The sequence below is a fragment of the Phodopus roborovskii genome, unplaced genomic scaffold (assembly GCF_943737965.1).
Source record: "Phodopus roborovskii unplaced genomic scaffold, PHOROB, whole genome shotgun sequence".
NCBI lineage: Eukaryota > Metazoa > Chordata > Mammalia > Rodentia > Cricetidae > Phodopus > Phodopus roborovskii.
In genome coordinates, this window is record NW_026126485.1 from 17454435 (window position 1) to 17473152 (window position 18718).

General features: G+C 43.9%; 1 protein-coding gene across 2 annotated transcripts in view; it reads left to right on the forward strand.

Moving 5' to 3' along the window:
• Camk1d (calcium/calmodulin dependent protein kinase ID) overlaps positions 1-13867 on the forward strand; it is a 405426-nt gene extending 391559 nt beyond the window's left edge. Inside the window, exons 9-11 of one of the 2 annotated variants that reach the window (XM_051194889.1) lie at positions 3808-3895; positions 5364-5485; positions 7820-13867. In XM_051194889.1, coding sequence (XP_051050846.1) covers positions 3808-3895; positions 5364-5485; positions 7820-7844 — 235 coding nt within the window. In that variant the 3' untranslated portion in view covers positions 7845-13867. The remainder of the gene's footprint in view (positions 1-3807; positions 3896-5363; positions 5486-7819) is intronic. The other variant, XM_051194888.1, reaches the window with a different exon arrangement.
• Positions 13868-18718: the final 4851 nt, after the last annotated feature.

Below are 18718 nucleotides of genomic sequence, written 5' to 3' on the forward strand. Positions count from 1 at the left end.
ACCCAAGCCACCCAGGGTTAGAAGAATCCTTGGGAAGTACATATGCTTTCCTGAACCTCAGAACAGACCACCCCAGACAGAATAGGGCTCTTTCTTGTGGAACCTAGTCAGTACCATTTAGCAGCTATTTGAGGGCCCGCTCACATTTGGGATTTTGCCTTTCTCTTGCTGAGACCTTATAAGGAACATGCACACTGTTCACCGGTGGCCAAAGTGCAGGAATTGGTGGACAGCAGGATAGGAGTCCATCCCTACTTCACAGCAGCACTTGTGGGGACTCATTTCCAGGTCAGATTGCCCTGAATATTTATCTCTGGCTTAATGACAAGCAAATTAAGTCAATCAGCATGAGAGAAATTTATTTTAAAGAATCAAGACAATTGCTTGTATAGTTGTGGAGTCTAGGAAATTGAAAATGAGTAGAGAGACCCAGGGAACAGCGAATGTAGCAGCTAGCATCTTAGGACAGAGTCTCTTCATTTTTCCCAAAAGCCTTCAACTGATGGATAAGGCTTACCCATGTGATGTGACTAACTCAAAATCTACTAATAGTATCTAAATGTTTCATTAAAACATGGAAATTAGCCTGTGTTCAAATTAGCATGTACTATGCCCTAGCCAAGTTGGCATATAAAATTAACCATCATACCCCTGAATGTTGACTGAGACTCCATCCCTCTACAAGATCCCAGACACATGGACTCTGCTTGGCAATGGGAATTGAGAAGTGGTCAAAAGACTATGGTTGGGAAGTATACCAGACATCACCAAGCCCATTTGGAACCAATTGGCAGAATTAGAGACAGTAGAACATGTCTGAAACATAAGCCATGCATGTCTGCACACACAAGCACATGCACACATGCACATACACACACACACACACACACACACACACACACACTCACCAGCATGAGGACCTAAGTTCTATCCCATAGTACTACAAAACGCTGGCATGGCTTTGCCTGCTTACATTCCCAGTGCTGGGGAGGTGGAGACAGGAGCATCCATCCTGGAGCTCCCAGACCAGCCAGTCTAGCTGAACTGGAAAGATCCAGGTCTAGTGAGAGAGACTTTCTTTCAAAAAATAAGCTGGAAAGTGAGTAAGGAAGACACACTCATTGGCTTCCGGCCTCCATGCACATGTGTACACACAAAGTCATTACTCTATCCATGCAGTTAGTTTGCCTAATACTGATGAGAGCTGTGAATAAACAGGGCTTAACTACTTAAAAACATTAGGCCCTGATTTGAAGCCAGATTTACAAAATGCTGGCCTTGAAAGATTATAACAGTAAACGTGATCTTGGAAAAGCACTAGATTCCAAAATAGAGAAGATTAAAAGGTGAAATATCAGCAACATAGAAGAAACAAAGTAGCATTCTGACATAAAACGAGAAATACAGTAACACTCACTAAGTCATAATGGTCTACACTAGGACCCACTGTTACAAAGAGGCATTTCCCTCTTGCCCAATAGAAAAGAAAAGCCCCAATAAACGCCTAATGACTGACCTAAAGAGTCATGCAATGCTGACAGAATTTTCTCCTTGTATATTCATAGCTGTCCAGATAGTAGATTGGATAGCACACTTGGACTTCAGCCACTTCGAAGACTGCCTGAAAGTACCCAGTACTGCTGAGCCACAAGCTGCCAGCTAGACTCTGACCCACATGCAGCACAGCTGAGGACTGTGGGAAGTGGGCAGGAAACCTTCCTAAAATAACTCAGACAGCATTTTCCTTAGATCTTGTCCTACAATAACCCACCAGGAGGCATGGGAAGCAGTGATCAGGCAGCAGGCTCCGGCTCGGGCTTGGGAGACCAGGCTCCTGAAGCACGTGCGATGATGTTCTCTGGACCACCTCCCCAAACTGTTCAGTTTGGACCAGTTCTGGCCGGAAGCAGTACTCAGCACACTTCCTATCTTTTTGGCCCAGTTATTTCCAAGAAAGAGATGATCACAGATTCATTAGAATTAACATCATTTTCTGAAGGCATAACTGTTATAGATAATACAGAGGATCATAAAGTGCTAGTTACCCAAGCAGGACCTTCCAGGCATGGTGGTCTATGCCTGAATTACCACTGCTGGCAGGAAGACAGGAAGGAAGATTTCTGGGGCTTCGTGGCCAGCTAGCATAGTGTAATTGATGAGCCCCAGATTCCAGGAAGAGACCTGTCTTACAAAAAATAAATAAAAAAATAAATATGGCTCGAAGGAATGACACTTAAGGTTAACCTCTGATCTTCCATACACAATTGCACGCACATGTGCGCACATGCGTGCACACCCGCGCATGCAGGTGCGTGCAGACACACACACATATGCTCACGCACACTACATGTGCTCACACATATATCCTATGTGGCATGGAAGGAAACATCCCTATGAACTCCAAAAGAGTGACAGCTTCACTAAGATGTCTCCAGTTCCCAGAACGTGCTCACTCCTCCTGTTTCCGTTTGCTCATTCACATATGCTGTTTCTGTTTTGCTGACATGTGCCTAAGGAAGGGGGGCAATTGGGAACTGCTCAAAGTGGAAATTTGGTTCACTTCAGTTCATCTCTGAGCATCCTTTGGTCCCTTCTTGGAAGAGAGGGGGATGTATTTAGGGATGCAGGAGGAGGCTGCTGTGAGCTGGGATACCAGTCTGGCACAGATTCAGTCTAGTTCCTGGATCACAGGATGTTCTACAGGGAAAGAAAGGTTGGGAAGGATGAGCCTTGGTCTCAGCAAGCCCAGAGCTTGTTCCTTTCATACTGATGACCATTGAGCATGGCATTATGCATGCAGTGTGGGCCTGTTTTATGCCCAGGGCAGTCCAGGTCTGATGGTTAAAGATGTTCTTCTATAGCAGGCCTTCTGTCCAGTACCTTCTGTCCAGAAAGGTAGTCCAGGACTCTGAAACCTGCCTTGCAGCTTTCTCAAGATCAATAACTTCTTTCACAGACACCAGAGGCCAACCTAGAATTGAACAGTTTAGGAAGAAAAGTGGAAAGGTCAAATTCCAGGGAAGGCTTAGAGCAGAAGGAAGATTTCCCCGACCTAGAGGAAAAATCAGTTATATATAGAAGATAGTATTGATGTGAGACAAGGGTGTGTGGCAGAGAAGGATGGTCCATGCTATGTGTGACCTTAGGGGATGCCTGACTGCTCAGAAGGGAATTGTAAGCAGAGTGAGATGCAAGATGAAAAAGGGTGGGGGTGGGGTGGGGGAGGGCTTAGAAAGAAGCAAGAGCTCCAATAAAACCACCTGTAACCATGAATATAGAGTGGACATGGTTCTGGGAGTCAGAAGAACTTTCTAGAACATGAGCCAAGCTGATCTAAAGTTATTGGAGGTGGCAGTGTCTGGGGACCTTGTCTACAAGAAAACAAGAAACCAGGACCCCCTAAGGAGCAAAAGGAAGAGATTGGAGAAGTTCTGAAGGGTTAATGCTGGTGAGGAGAGAGGACATGCACTCCCCTTTCCAAGCTGGCATGGATTCTGATGTTGCTGGGATTGGGTTCAAAAGAGGAAAAGCATGAGAGACAGGTAGAGAGTACATCAATAGGGCGTGGGCAGATCCTGGAAAGGAGTAGAATATGGAATGTACTATGGGGCGTGGAGCTTTTGGCATGTGTGAGCTTAAGGATAATTCATCTAGGGAACTAACCAGCCTAGAAGGACAGCAGCTAGCCACCCTCCATCAGCTTCAGTTTCCCTGGGGGTAGAGTGAAGCTTCCAGGAAAAGCAGCACAAGACTCAGTGGCCAAGCACATGAAGACTCTTTGAGGAAGTCTCATTGCCTGTGTTTCAGGATTGCTGGTGACACCGCCCTGAACAAAAACATTCATGAATCCGTCAGTGCCCAGATCCGGAAGAATTTTGCAAAGAGCAAATGGAGAGTAAGTCCTAAGTGTGTCTGTTTTCATGCCTGCCAAATTCCAGGGGAATTTACAACATTCTGGAGAAAGTGGTTCTTCTACTTGAGCATGTGGTATTTCTAAGTGGCCCATGACAGCTTGGACAGAAATCCCCCCAGGACCTTACTCAATACATTTTGCTATTTTTAATTTATTCTTCTGAAAAGTATATTATTTTATTTTTATGAGTGGGAGTGTTTGGTCTGCATGTGTGTCTGAGCACACATAGTTGTGAACCTCCATGTGGGTGCTGGGAATGAAAATGGGTCCTGAGACAGAGCAGCCAGTGCTCCTAATCTCTGAGCCAGCTCTCCAGCGCCACAAATGTAAGTGATTCTTGATGATGGAATATTACAATGTAGGAAGGACTAAGTGTTTCCCATCTGTGGCTTAAAGAGAAACCATGCCCGATCTCCCTCCTTATTATTCCTTATGCAACACAATCCTCCCTATCTTCTTCACTTTGCTAGACTTGAATAGTCACCTTTTATTGATGGGAAGGAGGAAGGGGAAACATAAAAACCTAGTTGAGCTCATCAATATTTCCTGGTTAAAACAAAACTAAACAAAACAAAAATGGATTGCCTAAACGCTGTATTCTAATGGGCATCAGTAATTAAAAGCTGGTTGTCTTGCTGTGAGAATTAACAGAAACAAAATCAGTTCTATTGAGCCAGGCATGATAGTGCATGCCATTAAACTCAGTACTCAGGAGGGAGGGAAAGGCCAGTGTCTTTGACTTTGACCAGCCTGGCCTACAAAGTAAGTTCCAGGTCAGCCAGGACAGCACAGTGAGGCACTGGTTCAAAAAGAATAAGAAAATTAAAGATTCCATTAACCTATTGTGTTATTGGAGGTAGTGCCATTACTTGGGACAACAGTATTAATTATAGAGCCAGCCCTGATGATGCAGGCCTGTAATTCCAGGTACTCAGGAGGCTGAGGCAGGAGGATTACAATGTCAAGGCCAGCTTGGATAATTTAATAAAAATTAAAAAGTAAAAAGAGAGTTGTTAGAATATTTGCTTAGCTTATACACAGCTCTAGGTTCAGTCCTTACTACTGCCAAAAAAAGAAAAAAAAATAAGGTACCAATTACAGAAAACTAAGCACTACTTTAAAACATTGCATATTAAGATATATCATTATATGTGCTTTTGATTCTAAAAGTGACTTTTTGTAATTACATAGAGTATTGTTTGGAAATTATTCATGCTAGAAGCAAGTGAATTTTTAACTTCTAAAATGTATTTTGATGGGGAAGAGAGTTAAATAAATTTGTGCACTTTTGAAAAGAACGATAGAAATTTTCTCTCTAAAGTGTCCTGAGAGTATCTGAGAAAATTTTCAGCACTTGCAGCTTCTGGATAAGCAAAAGGAAGAAATCCAACTACTGGAAATAATGTGTTCTCTTCCTCTCCACTTTTGTGTCCTTTCCCCTGCACTTCAGCAAGCGTTTAATGCCACAGCCGTCGTGAGACATATGCGAAGGCTACAGCTCGGCAGCAGCCTGGATAGCTCAAATGCAAGTGTCTCAAGCAACCTCAGTTTGGCCAGCCAAAAAGATTGTGCGTATGTAGCAAAACCAGAATTCTTCAGCGGGCATTTGAGATGAGTCCGGGTTGGGCAGGAGAGCTGAGCACCCACGGTTTGCCATGAAATGCTCTAACCCATTTAATGTTCATGACTACCATAGAACATTACTCAGCATTTAATACCCACTCTGTGATAATCACTTCCATTTGTAAATAAGAAACCCATGGCATAAGTACCACACAACCAGAGATAACGCCTGGGCACTTTCTGGCCTCTCTTCTTCCTCTGATTTGCCTTTTATTGTACAGTCACCCTCTGGGCTGACGAGGGGATGGTAGAGCCCTCATGGCCTGATTGTATTGGTTTCTAAAGTTAGTGCTTTGTTGGGTTTTTATTGTTGTTGCTGTTTTTACAAGGACGATGAGTATTTGAACTTACTATATGTGCCAAACTGGCTTTTTGATAAAAGCAACAGTGATGGTATTACATTGGCCTTCATCTTTGTAAAGAATGTGACATCCTTGAAGGCACACTTGCTCTTTTAATTCTCTCCTACTCCCCATCTTTATTAATCTCGAACTATAGCACATTGATTGTTCTCTACTTCAAAGCCATTGCCTTGAAAGTTCCCATCAGCCCTTTCCCATCAGCCCTCATCCCCCTAACCTCCATGCTCCTTCCTATTTGGCTTAATAAAAGGGGTCCTTTTCCTTTTCTTTCTTTTTTTTTTTTTTCTTTTTTTTTAAACCATCCCATGGCTGAGTATAGTAGTACACACCTATAATCCAGGCACACTGAAGGTGAAGGATTCCAAGTTCAAGGCCATCCCAAGCTACACAATAAAACCATTTCAAAAAATGCTCAGTGGTAGAGCATTTGCCTAGTAAGAAATAAAGTTAAGAAGATCCTAGATTTGACACCCCATATCCTCCCCCTCCCCAAAGGAGCCCCCCTAATCTTGTCATTCATTCTTAACTTATATACAGTTCTTAAATGTTCTTATAACATCTCCATGAGCTTCTCTGACACAATTGCACACTTACACTTGACAACATAGACCCTTTTTTTTATCACCCTTAACCAAAAGAAATATCACAGCTGGCCACTCATTTCTGTAAAGATTCATACACCATCATTAATAGAGTGCATATTTTAATAAGTTAGTTTATGGCTCTCCCTATGTCCACTGTACGAAGTGGCTAGGGATGTACATGCCAAAGCTGCATAACAGCTGCTGCATACTACAGTGCCTCCCAATGCCTTGCCAGTCAGTTCTCTGTTACTGTGACAACATATCCAAGAGAATGTGTTACAGGAGGAGAGTGTTATTTTGGCTCATGTCAGTCCTTCCTGTCCATGGTTACTGTGGCAGCCAGAAAAGAGGGAAACGGAGGGCTAGCAGAATAGAATGTCCCTCAAGGACCTAGTTCCCCCAGCTAGGTCCCACAACCCAGTAGTCAATTCAACTCTGAATTCATTGGTGGAGTAAGCCTCTGATGAATGCAGGGTGTTCATGATCTATTCATCCACAATGCTACGACAGGACCAAACTGTCCAAAATAAGCCTTTGGGGAGACTTCAAGGGAGTAAAGCACCCTCATTTCAGAGACATGTGATACAATATGCTTCCTTGGTTATAAATTTGGACCTGAAGTGGGGTATGGCCCCCTTTTTTCCCTTTTTCATTCTAAAAAGGCCCACTTCGTGGAGCTCTTGTAGAAATAATCTGTTCTTCTCAGCCTGTGAAGTGCTTTGTCATGCAACTCATCCTCAGAACCTGTTAAAACAGCCAGGTGTGGTGTTGTGTGCTCCTAATCCCAGCACAGGGAGGTGGAGACAGGCAGATCTAGGGCTTTCTGGCCAACTGCCTAACCAGCTCAGCAAACTGTCTCAAAAACAAGCAAAACAGACAGAAAAGCAAGGTGTAGAGTAGCTAAACTTATCTATCGGAGGTTGACTCTGGCCTCCACACAGATGTACCCATGTGTTATCTGTACAGGCACAAACATAACACATATATACACAAATTAAAATAATGAAAGAAACTAAAGAAATGAACATTCTAGTAATGATGGTATATAATCCACACCCATTCCAGTGCCTAGTATATAGAAAGTAGTATACTATCCTAGTGTGTAATATACAGCATGTACAGAGAGAGTACATGGTGTGCCTAGCAGTTACATACAAGTTGAGAGAGAGAGAGAGAGAGAGAGAGAGAGAGAGAGAGAGAGAGTATGTAAGTGTGTAGATGGTGTGCCTAGCAGTTACTTACGAGTTTCATCCTTCTAGCCCAGCACATTTGACCCTCTTTCTGGGACCGGGACTGTGAATTTAATTATAAATACCTATGTCTGTTGTCACTGGCAGGTCTGGCACCTTCCACGCTCTGTAGTTTCCTTTCTTCTTCGTCGGGGGTCACAGGAGTCGGAGCTGAGAGGAGACCCAGGCCCACCACTGTGACAACAGGGCACACTGGAAGCAAGTGACCGGCTCTGGAGGTGGGACCCAGAGGGCAGAGCCGGGGAAGGGGAAGCCCCAGGCCGGAGCAGCTCCAGCATTGGAGACCCCACCCACCCTGCATGGTGCGCCTGCATAGGACTGGAAGACAGAAGTTTTTTATGGCCATATTTTATACTGCAATTCCGATGTGTTCATTTCTCACAAACTGTACTGACTCAAGGGGAGCTGACTTCACAGGATCTGGTGCTGTACATACGAATCTTGCAAAGCTCTAACTGAATGGACCTTCTTGCTCCCCTCCCCCAACTCCACCACTTCCATACTCTCAAGTGTAGGCAGCCATCTAGGGTGTATTTTTTCATGAAAAAAAAAAAAGTTTCAACTGGATTATTTAAATATTGGTAAATGTTGTGCATTAGGATTTTTTTCTTTTTGAGACGTGTCTTGATCTCTGCCAGTTACATGACCTCTCTCATCTGCTTTTTAATGGTGATTTTGTGTTACCTTTAAGAGATTTTTTCCCTCCAAGAGGAGTTAAAAAGGTATTTTTTAAAATTCTAAGAGGGTCAAGAATCTGTCTCCAAGGCTGAGTGCACTTTACTTGTGTCTCTTTGCCCTCTGTCCCTTCCTGGTGAGGTCACCCCAGTCCCCAGTCCCTGGGTTGGCTTCTCTCCAGGTGGGTTTTGGCAGGGAACCTGCAGAACACCTCACCAGCAGCTTCCTGGAGAACCCCTCACCAACCAAAAAAGAAATAAGCTTATTTCCTCTGCCCTCAACAACAGGCTCTATATTACAGGTGAACTGCTCTGCAGGGACAGGGTCCCCACAGGGTCTAGGAGCCTCCCTTACAGGCTGGACTAACCACCATCTTGCTTTTAAGATGTACCATACACAGCTCTCATTTCTCATGGTGAATGATAGATGACACTCTGTTCTCAGCTATGCACTTTTAAAACAAACCCATGTTTGCTTTATTTTTTAAAATTCATTTCTAATCCTACACTTCAAATGGCCTCTAGGACACACATTTTTTTTTACCCTTGTTCTCTCATGAATATTATCAGAGAGAGGGCACAGAAAAGGCCTGGAAGAAGAAACCCTTTGTTAGTTATGAAAGACACCATTTGAGCAGGATACTGCCTACCTCAGAGATGGCTGACTCAGCAAGGTCCACCTGGTGCACCTTCCTTTACATCAGAGGAATCTAAAATAAAAAGTAGCTGGGGTAGTCAGGCCATTGCATGCCCTGGTTTGCCAGGGACTGAAGAATTTCCCAGGATAGGAGACTTGAAGGATAAAATCCAGAATGTCATGTGAACACCAGTCCATGTCATTGACCTGCACAGTGACTAGATATGCAAGGAGAGCAGGCACAGGATGTAGTCCAGGGCAAACATTCTCTGAGGAGGTTCTCAGAGACTTAGGCAGGTAGCTCAAATACCAGTTCTGCCAACATTCCCCTTTAAGTCTCATGTCTGTCTAAGGCCTGAGCCTTGTCTATAGTCAGCTGAAGCCAATCAGGGTGGGCTGTGATAGGTCTCCCTAATGGCTCAGGGACAGTCCTGAGGTTGTCTCATGCTCCTCTCATGTACTTGCCAGCTATAGTAAGTCCTGATGGGCAAGTAAATCATCCGTGTCACTTTTGCCCCCAGCCCTCCCCAGTGTACATGCCACACACATACATTTACACACACACACACACACACACACACACACACACACACACACACACATACTGTCACTAGGGAGGCAGCTCCAGTCTCCCAAAGAACACAGTGCAAGAAATATAAAAGCAATTTCATAGTCAGACATCTGGTCTACCTGTCCTACTTGTATCATAAGCTCCCAAAAGCTTAGTGAGAATCCTGCCACACAAGCCCAAAGAGTAGCAGTTGAAGCTATCATTTCAAAATCTATAAACTTCTGGGAAGAGTTTCTAAAACAACAACAGGCCCAATTAGAAAGCAAATGCCTCTGAGTAAGGAGACTTATACATCTACTCCACCCTTCAGAAAGGCAATGATATGAATATTACAAACAGTATTTAAGAAAATCCAGAAGTATCTCTAAAGAAGTTTATAGGATGTTTCCTACCAACAAGTATCATGGGAATATTTAATTTCATGTAATATAAGAAAAAATACAGGTGTGTTTGGTGGGCTATAATTATAACACTTGGGAGGCTGAGGCAGAAGGATCTCAGTTACTACACATCCTGAGCTAATTAGGAAATCCTTGTCTCTAAAAGGAAGAAGGGGGGAAGGGACGGAGAAAGGAAGAAAGGAGGTAGGTTGATTGGTTGCTGCAGTAGGCAATTTTACCTGAGTTTGACACCTTTCATGTGTTAACCCTTTATGCTGTATGGTACACATAACTATTTGCATCTACAAAGTAACATTATTATTAGCAATGGAAGTTCATAAAGCTGATATATAGGTACACAGACTACAAATAAATACAGAAAAGTTGAAGAATGAGCCCTGGTACAGGTGTCTACCTTTCAATCAACTATGCTGGATTCAAACTTGACACATCAGGTCTCCATGAACTGGGATAAGATGATTGCTAGTTTCAGCCCAGTAGCAGATAAGGTTGTACATGTCTTCAGGAAGCACATACATAATGTCACTAACTTGGGTTATTTCCTACTGTTTTAAGAAAGGTGAAAATAAGTACCACCTGAGTCTTCTACTCTAAGAAAGTCAGCATGGTAGAAAGACCATGTTGGTGTCATTTTATAATAATATATAAGACCTGGAGTAGACTTAGTATTCACACCTGGAAAATGGGGTGGCAAAGTCTTGGCTTCCTTACTCTTATTAGATTCCACTGGCATAGGCTGAGCATTTCACGCATGTGGACACACAGGACCCTATCAGACTGCTTTCCTAATATCAAGCTCTTGCCACCACCCCCACTATAGCTCTTTGCATTTCCTGAGCAAGTGGATATTTATTTCTTTACTTGGTTATGAAATTTTGAAGTATTTCCAGAATAGTGTTTCCTTCTGCTTCCTGCCTGACCCGCCTTCTTTCCCTGGCCTTCACCCAGGAAGGAAGGGCAGGTAACATTCATCTAAAACCAACAGTGAAAAGGTATGGAGCCATCTTCAGCTTCAACAAGGCCGATAGCTTGTCATTCTAACCATGGGATCTGTGGGGTTGGAGTTTTGTATGGGATTTAGGGAGGGACAGAGACAGTGGGAGGCTGGAAAGCAGGGTCTACCACAAAACCCTTAAGGAAATGAGAGCTGCTCAGTGACTGAGGCAACAACTGCAGTGTCAAGGGCCTTTGTAACAAGCACTGGCTGCTTTTTACCCCTTCCTACTGCCTCTCACCCCAAAGGGACTCTGACTCCATAAGAGCAGCTGCCACTCACTGGACTCTGGAGAAGGCATTGAAACAACCCAAAAGGTATGGATTCCTACCCCTGAGTTTGATTCTGGATCACTTCAAAAATGCCACCGTGAGTGGCTTACCACTTCAACTGTGCCCGACTTCATCTAAGATGGCTCCTTAAGAAGACAGCTGCCTCCATTTGCACATTAAGTTGCAGTTTTGAGAGACTTCCAATCTTCAGAAATCTCTGAATGTGGTATCTGCAGAACACAGCAGTTAGCTCAGTGAATCCCAGACTCTGTTTACTTACTTATGCTTTTTTTGTTTCTACACCTTAATGCCCACTGGATAGCTTATAAGTGGCAGAGTGAACTGGCCTTTACATCATAGGCCAAGAACATTGTGGACACTGGAGAAGGAACAAGCTGGTCCCCTCTCGAAAGGGTTGACCTCCTATGGGATGTGAAACTTGGTATGGTCAGCACTTGGGTTTGATGTTTCATGAGCATGTTTAAATAGTGGAAGCCCACCAAGTGGGAATGGCTGGGATTTTAGAGATCTGGGAATCATAACCCTGTGGCCTACTGAGAACTATGGCCAGAACTGACCTTTCTCGCTGGGGTAACCATACTGGTGCCATCATTCCAGGCTGCAGACAGGAGACCTGGGGCCAGCACCTCTTCCATGCAAGATTTTCACAAGTGAGGTGCTGGGTTTTCCTAGGCCATGAGAAAGGAAGGTGAGGGCTGGTGAAGGACAGCTAGTTCTGTTTTTCATAACCAGGTTTGCACAATCACTCCCAGCAAGTGAGATGCGGGCCCCACTTGCATGTCCTACAGAACCAGGGCTAGGTAATTTGTCTTTTCCTTAAACACATTCCAGACCAAACACTGTTCAGTTTGTTTCCAACATTAAAAACTAATGTATATATCTGTATGTAGTCTGCTGTTCTTTAAGGGGTTACCTGGTCCTAAGTTGGGACTGCAAGCAGAAAAGGCATTCCAATCCTTAAGTTTTCAGAATTGAAAGTTTTGAGGTGTTTCTTTTTTGTTTGTTTGTTTGGTTGGTTGGTTGTTTTTTAAGCCAAGCTGGGGAAGCAGATTTCTGAAAGGCAAATTTACTTTCTGTTACCTCTACAAAAATTTGTGTGCAGGGGAGGTAGCTTGGAAACTTCAGCCCTGGGTAACAGACATGTCTAAGGAAGAGAGGAAGAGGAAAGGCCATACCCCATCCACCGGGTCCTTTCTTGGTGGTCTCAGTGCATCAAGGTCTGCCTGCTGCTCTGGTGTGTGCACAGGAACCCAGCCCCACTGTGAAGTTGGCCCTGCATGTTGACCACAGCCTAGCCTGCCTTCTGCCAGCAGTCAAAGTCTTCACAATCCACAGAGACAACTTAGCCCTGTGTAGACTTCCCTGTAAACTCCAGTGGGAGCAGCTCAGCTTGTGGCTTTAGGGTTTCTTCTTTTGCAAACCTGAAGGCTGCGCATTTGGAAGCCAAGCATTCAGTTCAGCATGTGGCTGCCGAGTCTGATTTTGTGGACAAAGCAAACTGTGGAATGGCTTCTCTGTGTCTGTATTTTTCTAAGCCAAAGGGACAGACAATTGCATTGACCCCTTGTACTAAAGCTGCTTTTGCATTCTCTATACCCATTTTTAACCTTCTTTGTCTCTGGGAAATTTGTTATATGATTATCGTGTCCTCTGATGATTTACCAAACTGTTACAGGTGATTTTATTTTCCTTATGGATTGGAAAAATAGAAAATGAAAAATGTGTTTGAGACTTTTATCAGAGACATCACTCATAAGTCCCAAACACTAGTTAACTTGCTTCTCAATGGAAAAGTTCTTAGTTTGAAGAGACAAGGATTCTGAGGCCCTCCTGGATAACCCTGCATTTTGAAGGACAAAGCCCTGGGGGCAGAGCTGGCAGTCAGACTACAAAAGAGATGAAGAAGGGACTAGCATCATCTCAGATGTTTGTCCCATACTGGGGAAGCTGTGGTTCTCCTTGCAAGACACTTGACCATTCATTTCTGGGCAATGTGACATGCCGCCTAATATCACAGCAGCATCTTCAGTTTGAAAGACTGCATGTGTCAGTGAAAATTTATCTTAGTCCCACATTCAGGTGAGAAGACACCAAAGGTACATTCTTTCCAGAACATCCATTGGATCAATGTCTAAATTGGCTTCTGTGGCTATGTATGATGTAATTGGCCTTCATCCAGCTCTCTCCCAACAGTGGGCATGTTTTCCCAACAGCTTCCATAATCAAACCCAGGATTGGCCCCACTCACTATTACCAGGCTTGCAATTGGTTTGATTTTTTTTTCATACATGCTTGTCCAAAAGGAAAAAACAAAAACAAAAAAAAAACTTTTTTTAAAAAGTAAAAGAAGGGAAACTGTGCATTTATCCCATGCATGTAATAAACTCTGCAAGAAGTTTAACCCCCCCCCCATAGGTTTGCGGCACTGCAAAATTGTTCATGGGTCTATGTAGCAAATGATTCTCTGCCTTGACAATCATGTATACATATCGATTTCTATCATAATGATAATGAGATTGATGACTTCTTGTTTTCCTCCAATAAAGAGAATTAATCACCTTTGGATGTAAGTTGTATGTTTCCTATATCATGAATAGGGTATTGCATTTCAACTCTCTCTCTACCTCCCTTTTTTTCTCTGATTTGGGGTTTAGTTATTTATTTGTCAGTTGATTGTTGGTAGTGGTATGGATGGAGCTGAGGGTCTGGCATACATTAAGCAAACCCTTTGAACCTCTGAGCCATACCTCCAGTCCTTTAAGATTAGACTTATTGAAGAGTCTGGATTGAGAGCCTGAAAGCTCATGAGATAACAGAAATGATTCCCATCACTTGACCAACAAGTGACTGGAAGGAAGTAGCCATGAGGTGGAGGATAGGTTGCCAGGTTCACTGCTATCTAGACAAGAAAGCTCCCCTCCCCCCTTTTTGCTGCTGCTGCAGAAGCTGGCTGAAGGGGTGCCCAGGAACTCAGGTCATATCAATTAGGTATTCATAAAATGTTTAGCAGAGAAGTCAACATTGATCTCCAGGAAGTCCTTCTGAGCAGAAATGGCTTGGTGGTGCCAGGCTTGAGCAGTCTGTGCATAGACTTCTACATCCTCAGCCTGGTTTGTCATTATCAGTCCCCAAGGAAGATTTTTGTTCCAACAGAAGGCTGGCCAGTGGATGTTTTATTTGGATGGGAGTGTCTTTGCATTTTTTTTTTTGAAAAGAGTTTGGAGAGAAAAAAATATTTCATAGTCCATTGCATATACTTTCAGATCTGACATCAGACGAGTCTTCTAATCCAGTGATTTTCAAAGTGTGGGTCAAAACCCTTTGGGTAGAATGACCCTTTCATGGGGGTTGCATATCAGACATCCTATACATCAGTTATTTACATTATGGTTTATGGCAGTAGCGAAATTGCAGTTATTAATTAAGAACCAAAATAGTTTTGTGGTTGAAGTCACAACATGAGGAACTATATTAAAGTATGCAGCATTAGGAAGGTTGAGAACTACTGCTATAATCCAAATAGTAAGTGGTTTGGTTTTATAAAGCTTGAAAAATATGAACTGAGCCTGTGTTATAAAATATATAATTGTGGGACTGGAGAGGTGGCTCGGAGGTTAAGAGCGCTTGCCACTCTTACAGAGGACGCAGTTTGGTTCTCAGCACCCACACAGCAGAGCAAGACCCTCTATTACTCTAGTTCCAAGAGATCTGGCACCCTTGTCTGGCTTCTGCAGACAAGTGCAAGGACATATGTGTAGGTAAAACATCATACACATAAAATAAATATTTAATAAAAAAAGAATTGCAGAATTAAAACTGCCCTACACAGCTAGGACCACATGAGGATACCATGGGCCTTAGTGAAAATAAAGCTCTGAGCCAAGAAGACATAGAGAGTGCACTACTGTTTAGCACTTTCAAGTTCTCTCTGTCTTTAGTCCAGATGAAGAGATATATAAATGCAAAGGAAGCTTTGTGAGTGAATAGGCAGTGATAACAGTTAAAGTAACCTTTATGGAACAAAAGAAAATGGGTGTACAGTTTTTGTAGCTGCTGTTGTTTTGTTTGTTTGTTGTATCAGACAGGATCTCACTGTATAGCTCCGGCTGGCCTGGAACTCTCTCTGTAGACCAAGACTCCCTGAAACGCTGAGATCCACCCGCCTCTACCTCCCGAGTGCTGGAATTAAAGGTGTGAAGAATATGCTGTTTTTGAAGAATTGATTTTTTTTAAAATTTATTTTGGAACAAGTGTCTTTTTAAAGATTTATTTATTATGCAGTGTTCTATGTGCATGTACAGCTGTGGGCCAGAAGGGGGCACCAGATCTCATTACAGATGGTCATGAGCCACCATGTGGTTGCTGGGAATTGAACTCAGGACCTCTGGAAGAGCAGCCAGCTCTTAACTTCTGAGCCATCTCTCCAGCCCCTTGAAGAATTAATTTTATACTTATTTTTTATTTATTTGTTTGCATAGCGTGCATACACTCATGTGCACATGCAGTGTGCCATGCCATGTGTGGGAGTCACAGGACATCTTGCAATAGTCACTTCACTCCTTCTACCACATGGGGCATGGGGATCAAACTCAAGTCATCAAACTTGGTGGTAAGCACTTTTACCCACTTAGCTATCTCACCAGCCTAAGGCATGGTAAAGCTCAGAATCTGTCCCAGTTCTAGGCAGGGGTTGGGGCTGGGGTCACCCAGCCCCTTTTGTTCAAGCTGTGAGAGCTGAAGAGGGCTTCACAGGGCTATCACCAGGGAGTTGGTACACAGAGAAAACACTTGATAGCTCTCATTTGACACTGCACTGTTCAAAAATAGCCAGGCCTCCTCTCTTTTTACTCGCACGAAACCCAAGGAAACTAGCCTTTCACTGGAGTCTCTTGGCAGCTGGGAAAATGGATGTAGGGGCACTCAGAACCCACAATCCTCCATGACCTACTTCCTCTCTAGGGCCCCTTGGTGCTTTGTGGATGAGTCCTGTCCTGAGCTTTTCACACCGCACATGTACACATCCATCATTTTTGAGCACCCACTGCATTCAAAGGGCCCCTGCTGTCATGTCAGCACGATTCTCCAAGCAGAACAAGTCCATCTTTATGAAGTCAGCAGTGTGCTTACAGAAGGTCGTCACAGCTGGGCTTGTTGACTGTTAGCATTACTAATGTAAGAGGGAGTGGGGATAGTCATTGGAGCCTCACCTGACTCCTCATAGCCAGCTGTATGCACTTCTGCCCTAATTGTGTGCGGCTTTGCGGTCCTGCGGAAGGACTAACCTCTCTTGGAAGGAACTGCACAGATTATGAGCTCACCTTAATGTGGCTGCTTGGGCAACTGGGTCTCCTTCCAAAGAAACTTTATGGACCAGAAAAGAAAGGCATCTTTAATCCACAGGTTAGTGCCTGTTTGCCTCCCAACTCGTTTCTTCCTCCTGCCCAATAGCCTGTTTTTCTTCCTTTTCTTCTTTCTTCCCTTCCTCCTTCCCTCCCTTCCTCCTTTCCTCCCTGCCTTCCTCCTTACTTCCATCCTCTTTTGGTTTTTTGAGACAGGGTTTCCCTGTGCAGCCCTGGCTGTCCTGGAACTCACTCTGTAGACCAGGCTGGCCTCCAACTAAGATATCCTCCTGCCTCTGCCTCCAAGTACCCACTCCACCTGGTTTCTTTCTGGTTTTATTTTTATTTTTAAAAATCATTTATTTATTATGTATATGGTGTTCTGCTTGCATGTGTGCCTGCAGGCCAGAAGAGGGCACCAGATCTCATTACAGGTGGTTGTGAGACACCATGTGGTTGCTGCAAATTGAACTCAGGACCTCTGGAAGAGCAGCCAATGCTATTAACCTCTGAGTCATCTCTCCAGCCCTTTCTTCCCTCCTTTCTAAGATTTATTTCATTGTATTTCATATGTTCATATGAGCATGCAGTGCCCATGGAGGCCAGATGTTGGTATCAGACCCCCAAGAAACAGAGCTGTAGGTTTTGGGAGTTGCCATGAGGGTGTTAGAAACTGATTTGGACCCTCTGTAGGAGCAGTAAGCATGCTTAAGCATTGGGCCATCTCTCCAGCCCCTTTCTTCTTTTGAGAAGTTATGTGTGGGGTGGTGGGGAGGAGGGAGAGATCCTTTGAGCTGGAGTTACATGCAGTTGTTGAGAAGCTGTCTGATCTCTTGAGCTAGAGTTACAGGCAAATGTGGGTGCTGAGAACCAAACTCGGTCCCTCTACAAGAACAGTACCTGCTCTTAGCCTCTTATCCATCTCCCTCCCCTCCCCCATAATAATGTTTCAGCATTATTCATTCCTTTTCTTTTTTCCTCTTTGAAATACTGGGGGTTCGCTCTAGAGCCTCACGCATCACACATGTTAAGCAAGTACTCTACACACAGCTATTTCCCTGGTCTCGTGTTTATTGTAAGATGGGATCTCACTAAGTTACCTGGGTTGTCCTTGAATTCACTCTGTAGCCATGGCTGAACTTAAACTTGACATTCTCCTGCCTCAGGCTTCCAAGTAGCTTGAGTATCAACCATTCACCACCAAGTCCAGCACTGGATTTGTACTCTGGCACATAGGGAATCTAACCCTCTGTCCCTTTCTGGGCAGGCTCATTGTATCAGCACACAGGATTGAGTCAGGCACACAAGATTCTCAGCTGCTGGCCCAGTCTGGCTCTAATCATGCTGAAGAGCCCAGCAGCTACCCCTCCAATGAGGATCAGCTGTTCCCCTACATAGACGGGAAGACACCTAACATTTGTGGTTACCTGGCTCAAGGTGTTTATCACCTGTCACTCCAGGGAGAACAAACACATGCAAGAGATAGGCCTTGCTAAGGACTTCCAGGCAGAGAGCCTGCTTCTCCCTTGTCTATGCTTCTGAGAGCAGCTATGATCTTCTCACTCTCCATTGTCTGGGATTTAGCTAAAAAGATTGTGGGCTAGCAGCTGAAGTGAGGCTAGAAGGCTGTGTATCTAAGATGCTCTCAGCAGTGATGTTACTGCTACCCCCTGGACCAGACCGAGTAGCAACAGATTCCAGGGAGCCTTTTCTGATGGTTCTCATGCCTGCCCATGGAGCCAAGTCACCCAGGGAACTGTTGGAAAAGTCTGAGGCCCAAGCCATGGAAATCAGGGTCTCTGGTTATTTTCAAATGCAGCCAGGGTGGGACTATGACTAACCAGACTTCACACCACCTTGAGCTACAAAATACCATGTAGACAGATTTTTATTTGGGTCACTGGCTCCACAATAATGACAGGGATTATTACTTATGAAAACTCAGCTGATGGCTTAGGCTTGTTTCTAACTAGCTCTTATAACTTAAATTAACCTATTTCCATTTCTATTTTTGTGCTGCCACATAGCTCATGGCTTGTTACTTTATCTCCTACACATCATGCCTCCTCTCCATCTC